The 9,103-nt window shown below is 37.5% G+C and overlaps 1 protein-coding gene across 1 annotated transcript; it reads left to right on the plus strand.

Annotated features, from left to right (window-relative positions):
* Positions 1 to 535: 535 nt before the first annotated feature.
* LOC115664202 (serine carboxypeptidase-like 28) lies at positions 536 to 2,907 on the plus strand. The gene is made up of 9 exons (XM_056314753.1): positions 536 to 760; positions 867 to 956; positions 1,105 to 1,159; positions 1,236 to 1,321; positions 1,480 to 1,713; positions 1,813 to 1,913; positions 2,014 to 2,119; positions 2,580 to 2,660; positions 2,791 to 2,907. The coding sequence occupies exons 1-9, from the start codon at positions 536 to 538 to the stop codon at positions 2,905 to 2,907; spliced, it is 1,095 nt and encodes a 364-aa protein (XP_056170728.1).
* The last annotated feature ends 6,196 nt before the right edge of the window (positions 2,908 to 9,103 follow it).

The following is a 9,103-nucleotide window of genomic DNA, read 5'->3' on the forward strand; positions in this document are numbered from 1 at the left end:
TTACTGGAAGTTAAGATGTTTATCACTTTATAATGCATATTTACTGCCCAAAGTTTTCTCGGCTGAACTTGACGCAATCCAATAATAGAGTATACATCTTTTGACGCGTTATTATGTGTTTACAGCAAGAAGCAAATGATAAGAGGACAAGAACTTGGACCAACTCGCCATCCATTAAAGAGGGACTTCTAGGTCCTCCCTAGTTACAACTATACTCGACCATAACTTTAGCAAATCTATACACCTAATTTGTTCATAGGGTTTGACTTGCGATCATCCTATTTATTAATACACATGAGACAACACATTTGTGCACGACATCAAACAGAGCTAAAAGCTCGAGCGAATTGGCTAAGGACCAACCCTTTACAGCGCCTGTTCAAACTCTCATCACTCGGTCTCTTTGAGTTTCTAGCACTCTCGTCTCTAAATTCCTCTCTAACCATGAAATGCATGATGCATTGTCTTTTCTTCCTCTCGGTGTTCATCCTCATGCTTTCGGTGACTTCAAGAGCAGTTGATGAGGAGGTCTCGAATGACCAGATTGCCAGGCCAGCCGGAGTTGCACGCGGCCCAGTTCTCTGGCTACGTCCATGTCAACAGGGGGGCGTCTCTCTTCTACTGGCTAGTAGAAGCTGTTGTCGACAACAAGAAGAAGCCACTCGTCCTGTGGCTTAACAGAGGACCCGGGTGCTCCTCCATCGGCTACGGCGCATTTCAGGAGCTCGGCCCATGCCTAGTCTCGCACATTGGAACGGAGGTGTGTACACAAACGTGTACAGATTCCATATTCAAAATGTATGTAATATTTTCCTTTTTTTTTTTTTTTTCATTTTTTCACTTTAAATTCTGGTTTTTTCATGCAGAAGCGAACTTGTTGTTCTTGGATTCGCCTGCCGGAGTTGGGTTTTCTTTCTCCACTAACATCTTCACTCGATATGGAGACCACTCCACAGGTGTGTACCTAGTTTTACTTCTTTTCCCTCTCCAAAAATTTGCGAGTCTTTTTTTCACCAAAAAATAGGAAACTGAAGTTTTTCCTTGTCTTCCGTGAATGAAATTCTAGCCCATGAGGCTTATACATTCTTGAAAAGATGGTTCAAGAGATTCCCAGGGTATAAACGCCGAGCCTTCTACATTGCCGGAGAAAGCTATGCCGGTAAGCATCCTTCTATCGTCATCTTTCCAAAGCCCCGATTGAATCTTTAAACTCATGATTTGATCTTCGATCTCAGGTTATTATATTCCGTCATTGGCAGAGATCATTCTGAAGAGGAACTCCGGGAAAACAAATCCGGTGATGAATCTCCGAGGCATTTTGGTAAGAGGGGTAGAACAGTTTCATCTGTTAAAGCATGCTCAAGAACTAATCTGGGAGAGCAGCTTAGTATGTAAAAGAATATTCGTCTTTCGTTTTCAAAGGGTATGTGTTTAGTGATCACTACCCCCAATAACGGTGCTTCTTAAATTGTCCTTCAGATGGGTAATCCTGCCTTAGACCGGGAGACCGAACTGAAAGGCAGAGCTCTATACTTTTGGAGCCACGGTCTTATCTCGGACGATACTTACCAAGGGCTATCGAGTACTTTGTGCAGCTCTCTTAAGACATACAGATTGAAGGCATGTGAGCCCTACTTCATCATATATTTGCTCAAGGAAGCTGGAAATGTTAATGGATTTAATGTACTAAGGACAGAGTGCAAGAAAAAGGAGGTAATTTTTCACTATTTTCTCGCGCGTCGAAACCTAACAAATGGTAAGCATTCACTGTACTATATCTAGTTTTCTAAATCTATGATTTTTCCTGTACAGGTGTCTAAGTATTGTCTCGATTGGATTACCACCAAGTACATGAACAGGAAGGATGTGCAGCAAGCCTTCCATGCAATCCCCACCGCATGGACACTTTGCAGGTTTGTTCCTCTATCTTCCATTATTTCCATTTCATTTTCGATTAGTTTTAGCTTTGATTAACCACTCAAGTCTTATTAAACTACTTCTTTTGCCTTGCAGTAAGGCTATACAACAGAGCTACAGCCTTCCTGCTAAGGAAAAGTCGATGTTGCCCACCCACTCCGGAGCTACTCATTCGGTCGGGCTTGCAAATTTGGATATACAGGTAACTAGTAATGAAATTATCGATAAAAGGGGAAACGGATTCAAAGATGCACCAGCTTGTGCGATGAAAATCGGTTTGTGAGAAATTCAGTAATGTTCGTGTGTTTCTTTGATGAAAGCTCTATTGAATCTTCATTTCCATTCTTATCCGAAAGAGGGTATCCGTTTGGTTGGAGAGAAACAATTGAGGCAGGGGAAATATAAACATGAAGCTTCTTGCTTCATTACCATCCTGGCCATGAACTTGTTCTTTTCAGATTTTTGGCTGAGTCGTTTCCTTCTGTCCTGTGTCACTGACGAAGCAGGTCGAGCTTGCTTCTAGGGAAGTTGTGCTTTTTGGCTTTCGTTCTTTTCAAAATGGCGACCTAGCAGAAAGTCAAAATAAAATAAAATAATGTTTTGCTAGATAATTTTTTTAGCAGTTTTTTATTCACCTTGAATGTCTTTTTTGTTTGTATCAGTGGAGATGCAGATTCAATGATTCCTTTCACAGCAACTCGGATTGCTATTTCCAAGCTGCATCTCAAGAGGAAGGCAAAATGGTATTCTTGGGGCCATAGTAGCAAGGTAATTTATTCATTGGTCTAATGTTCCCACATCTTAAATGAAAGTGGAGTTTGAATATTTTTTTTCCTTTGCTTATGATTAATGTCTATACTGGTATGATATCAGATCAGTGGATGGTCTGAGATATACGAAGGGATTACCTTCGTGACGATCAGGGGATGCAGTCATGAGGTCCCAATGTACGCGCCTACTCAAGCACTCAAGGTGTCGAGCACTTTTTAGCTAACGAGTCGATGCCTAAGTATACAGAGTGATGCAAGATTTGTGGCCATGTGGGTTGTATTAAAACGTCGATCTAAATGCTACTATAGAATATTATGTACCATAAAATAATATCACGCATCATTTCTAGTGACTCAATTCTGGAATCCTCTTCATTATTAGAACCCAATTACGTTTTCTTCGTGTATGAGTGTCATATCTTGATTCGTACCTACACCAACTTAAAATTCAATAAGTATTTTCCTATAACTGGTTTTAAGAAAATTTCTTTTACCTACAACTTTTGATCGATGTGGATTAACTAGATGGACGTCGCCCACAATTATACTAAAACAAAGATAGATATGAATTATGTTCATCTATGTCACCCACCAATCACAAGTCCAATTGAATAGATTCTCCAACCGCTTGGAGAAAAACATAACCCAGCATGGATTTAGGATGGACATATTTGGTGGCAAAGTATCGGGAAAACCAAATGATTTGTCACGATTTTAATGCTATAAACTTATAGTGAAGTAAATCGAGAAACTTGAAAATGGTGACTATGAACATATGTTTTTCTAATTCATTGCTTTGTCCGATCTTGGTAATGGACTACAATCTAGCTAATCTTTATTAGATGTGGCAATCTTCCCATCTCGATCTCACTGGATAATTATGTTCTAATTATTGTAATACATTTAATGCAATTCAAGTTGCGAATGATTATTGGGATGATAGCTACTAAATGAAATACTTGGGCTTGGGATTTAGTTGATTGCCATCATGAACTATTGGGGAATACTGGAAAGGGGAAAACATTGAAAACAGGGGAATTTAATTTGGCTGGTTTCTAAATTGTTCTATGTGTAGAAGGACTAATGATATAAGCTATCGTTTTTAGGAAAAATATTTTTCAAATAATTTATTTTCCATGAAACAAATTGAGCCTTATAGTAAGTTGTGCCGTGTTGTAGGTTCAAATCTTATTCACCTGCTATTATTTTATATGAGAAATCATGATCAAACTTCTTAATTAGTGGAGCTTCAAATATCAAAATATACCGGAATACACTATTGATTTATGTGCTTATGTATGAGTAATAATCCAAATGATTGGTCTAAAATTATAGTGGGGCTTAGGAGCTATATATTAAATGATCTCCAGACATCATGCATCTGCACTTTGCATGACAATAGATCTATTTGCTTTCATTTACAACTTACCACAAGAAAATTGAATTCAATGGATCTTATTAGTAGTAAGCACGCGCAAAGATTCAAACACTAAAAGACCTCAAATGTGATTTGTCTAAAGATCAAATGTGCCTGTGTCTTGCATAACAACACATTTATGCAAATAAATTGAATTTAACGTATGTATTTTCCAATTTTTATGCGTCTATTGTTTTTTACGATAGATCTTGATGATAGTCAATCGTAAAATATTTGAAATCAGAGACATATTAAAGAAGAAATCCCATGCCAATAGGATTTGTCATAAAAAGCTCATGAGCTGCATAGGTGAATTCAAGAGAACTAGTGTCTTTGCACCTTGTATGATGGAGTAGTTATTCTTATTCGTTTCGGTCTAGACATGGATAAATTGTATGTAAGGATAAGTTCACCATAGATCTTAAAACTTTTCATCAGTTCAATCTAGTTCCAAAATTTTTTAAAAAAATATACTAGGTCAAACCTTGATAGGCTGCACACCACCAATGAGCAAAGATCGAGGTGATATTTGAGAGAGAGAGAGAGAGAGAGCCACATGTATAGGCAAACTTGGGTCAATAAAATACAGCCCTAACCTCATAGATCATATAACATGTGAGCCTCAAATGGTCCATGCACCTAATACGAAACAATATTATCACATCTAGTCAACAATAGAAGAGCAAACAAAAGAAAGTGTGCACATGGACCATATATATATATATATATATATATATACATATATATGTATGTATGTATATGGACGACATTATTGCATGTGTAATATATGGAACTGACCTACAATAATCTCCAAAATCATGAGCCTCGGGTTCCTCTAATTAGCATTATCTACATAAGGAACCACGATTCCAGATCGTCCCAATATACAGCGCAAAAGGCATTACAATAGTCAGAACATATCTTATCATACTTCCTACTTTGTTTCTCTTTCTTACTACACTCTCTTATGTGATAACATACATTTCGGCAATCACGTATCCATTCCTCATAAAACGCCTTGAATTCGCGCTTATCACGACTTGAATCTGGGGTTATCACCGATGCAAACTCGAACAGCATGATGGCCACAAGACATCTCATAATCACTTGCTTCGTGGACATGTGTGGGGTACCTGCAATCACAAGCTAAGATTTTTGAAATCATAGTTTTTGGATCATTTAATTCGAGAAAGTTGCTGCTATGAGAAAAGAGTTAGGAGCCTTGATGATAAGATTGGAGAATAGTCATTGATTCATTGTCATTGTAGCTCACCCACTGATACAATCTTGACCGAAAATCACAGATTATTATTATTATTATTCTATTGAAACAACCATATTTTTTTTTATAGGAGTGGAGCGATGAAAGTCTAATGTCTGTATTTATCGAGGAGTTATTAGATTTTCTTTTAATAGTCCTTCATAATATCAGTTTCAATCCGCACCGTCCAATATTCTAACAATTGAATGTTAACGCTCTCTGGCCATTAAAGAAGCCTCATTAAGGATCCATTCATTTAACGGAAAATGTGACTGTTTTGGAAAATGTTTTCCAAGTAGCCATTTTCTAGGAAAATGACAATATATTCCGGTGGTCGGTTGAGACTTGAAAATATATTAGAAAATATTTTCCGTTGTTTGATATCTGATTTGATTTTATGGGGAAAATTATCAAAATATTTGAATTTTTTTAATTTAATTTAATTTAATTTAATTTTCCTTTTCTTTCTTTTTCTTTGTGCTGAAGAAAGTTTACACAAGGAGAAAATATAGAGTGGCAAAAATTGATTGCATGTGTAATATGTGGAACTGAGCTACAATAATCTCCTCAGTTATGAGCCTCAGGTTTCTTTATGACGATTAAGGTTCCACGATTTCAGATGGTACCATTTTTCAGCGCAAAAGTCATCACAATAATCATTACATATCTTTCCATTCTTTCTACCTTGCTTATTTTCGTTACCATGCTCTCTTATGTCGTAACATAAATCTCAGCATTGCGAACTCGAACAAGATGATGGCCGCAAGCATTCTCCTAATCCCTTGCTTCGTGGACAAATTTTTCTTTTTTCTTTCTTTTTTGTTTGTGGGGTTCCTAAAATCACAAGCTAAGATTTTCAAATTCATAATTTTTCATTGATTAAGTCCGAAAAAATTGCTACGTTGAGGAAAAGAATTAAGAGCCTTGAGGATAAGTGTTGACACCTAAATTTTGGCGTATCATTTAGTGTAATTTGCATAGAAAATTAGGGATTAAATTTTTAACCCCTAAACAAAAATATTTAAATTGCATAAACATATAGTTGAGGTCCATTTAATTTAATTGCATTTTTTGCATCAGTTAGCGAGTGGCGAATGAGCTTAAAATTTCATCGAACGAGACTGGCTATCATTCGGAAGGCGGCAGGAATTACAAGTCAAACGGGCTCGGTTGTTTTAATTTGAGTTTAATTCAGCCCATTATCCTTAATTAATTCAGCCCATTTAAATTAAATTAAACCTAAGCCCAAACCTAAGCCCATTAGGACTATAGAGCCCATCTAATTGACCTAGGTTAGCATTATATAAACATGTTTAGGTCAGATTTTTAAGAGGACTCTAATAATTTTCGGTTCAGAATTTTTAGAGATACACACGGCCACCATTGAGAGAAAAGAGAGAGCTTGAGAAGGGAAAGTCGCAACTGAGCATCCTCCTTCTCAATCGTGACCTTGTGCCGTCTGCTGAGTTTCGCTGCTATTCTCGACTCCACCGACTGTCCTTGAGTCGCTTTCGAAGACACACGACGGTCGCCCACAGCATACTTAGTCATATCTAGAGCATCCCGTTGCTCTCGCAATGACACCGAAGCAGCATGTGTTGATTGAGTACAGCCGGCTCCATTGACGAATCTGAACAAATTCTTGCGCAAACACACCCGAGCATCACAGCCATTCGGCAACTCCATTACGTGTGGATTTCTTCTTGTAGGACTTTTGGAGAATTGAGCAGGTGGCAGTCCTTGGCCGCGTGTCCCATATCAGCACCACATCCTTCCAGCAATCCAAGTGCTTCATTGAATAATCCAAGTGAACTTCACCACCATCGTGAGTGCCCTGCCGTTAGGCGCTTCCGTGGCTGTGCCCACCTAGACCCACGAGCACCACCACAAGCCGAGTCGTTCCTCGTCGAGTCACCGCCACCACCGCGCGCTCCACCGCGCCCGTCGCCGGACGCCACCGTAAGCCGCCGCGCCGACGCCGCGTCGCCCGTCGTCCGAGTCCGATCCCGATCCGCAAACTCGATCCCGAGTCGATTTGAATTTGGGAATTATCTGCAAATTAGGTAATTCAACATTATCCGATATTTTCAGAATATTTAATTTCCTAATATGGGTGTTTGAATATTTTGTGAATATCATGTGGATATTTAGATATCTTAGGATAATGTTCGATATATCCGCAATATTTTTAAATATTCAAAATTAGGAAAACTTCCTAATTTAGCAACGTATCTCGGACGACTATCCGACTTTATCCCTAAGGTTCGATACTCGGCGATACGGAAAATTATTATCCTATCCATAACCACTTGGGTACGATAATGATTTTTATCCGCTTTCCAAATTTAAACAATCAACTTTCTGTCGATATCTATAACCCTATAGATATGACCGATAGTTTGATTTTTGTGCCTAATCCGAATTTGAAACAAATATGGCGGATCGCGTGGACGTTTTGAATGTGGTTGCTATCCTTGTTTATTTAATTGCTTTCCTTTTTCAAATAAACAGAAAATTCAAAAAATATTAATTAGATTTGAATTAGAGTTTTTGCATGTCTAGGAATCCTAAATATATCTAGAAGATAGAGTAGTTATTTAATTTAAATTAGGACTTGAAATGATCTATTTCCTAGTTTAAATTAAGTAATATTCTAATCTTAATAGATTATTCAGGTAATTCATTATTTCGAATTTTAATAAAAATCCTAAAAAGAAATCATGCTAGGGTAGATTAAGTCATCATAGTTTGCATGTTAATTTAGGCATTTTTATTATTCCGAATTTAAATTGAGAAAATACCAAAAATAATCATTCGTCTTGTCATTAGAAATAGGTCACGTCGTCACACGACATATAGTTTGCATGCTAGGTTGCATTAATCACATGTCATTTTCGCATGTCATTGCATATAGGCTAGATTTCATTTAAATAAGTGAAAATCCAAAAAAAGAAATTGAGTGAATTGCTTGTTAATTAGATTCATATTAGGGTGTCAATGTGATTTTCTAGCTAACAATGCAGATGCTTACGTTGCTTCCAGGTAAGTAATTCTTCCAAACTTGCAATTTATTTAATGCTTTCTCGGGTGTTAAATTGGTGGTTTGCGCACCGCATGAACACCTCACATGTTAGTAACTAAGTTGAAATGGATCAAAGCAGCCTCGCCAAAACATTTTTGAAAAGAAAAGGTACCGAAAGGGCGTTAGACCGAGATCTAGCGTAATCAAGTCCCAGGGCTTAGAATCTCTAGTTCGTAGGAATAAAACATATCTCCCTATGTTTTATTTAGGTTTCTAATCAACCTACCATAAATTGATTAGTGGCGACTCCAAGAATAAAAACTTTTGCATGTTAAAAACTTAAACTCTAAGTTGCGATGGTAGGGCTTGGGAGGGCCGAGTTAGGCATTTAGTCTTAACAATCCATTAGCACGAGAGAAATTTTAGGTCGCGACAATAAGAATGGAGAATAATCATCCATTCATTGATTTTGTAGCTCACCCACCAATACAATGTCGAGCGAAAAGTGATTATTCTTGTTCTATGCGAAACAACCATTTTTATGGGCGCTAGAGCCATGAAACTTCAACACTCGTATTTATCGAGGAGTTAATTAGATTTCCTTCTAATCGTCCTACATACTATCAGGTTTCAATATGCATCGTCCAATATTCTAACCTTAGAATGCGAAGGTCCTGTGCACACAATTTTTGCTATTTGAACTTTCTCGTAATTTT

The sequence above is a fragment of the Syzygium oleosum genome, unplaced genomic scaffold, assembly GCF_021117445.2.
Source record: "Syzygium oleosum isolate NSW1041296 unplaced genomic scaffold, Sole_v2.1 Sole_v2.09, whole genome shotgun sequence".
Classification (NCBI taxonomy): Eukaryota; Viridiplantae; Streptophyta; class Magnoliopsida; order Myrtales; family Myrtaceae; genus Syzygium; species Syzygium oleosum.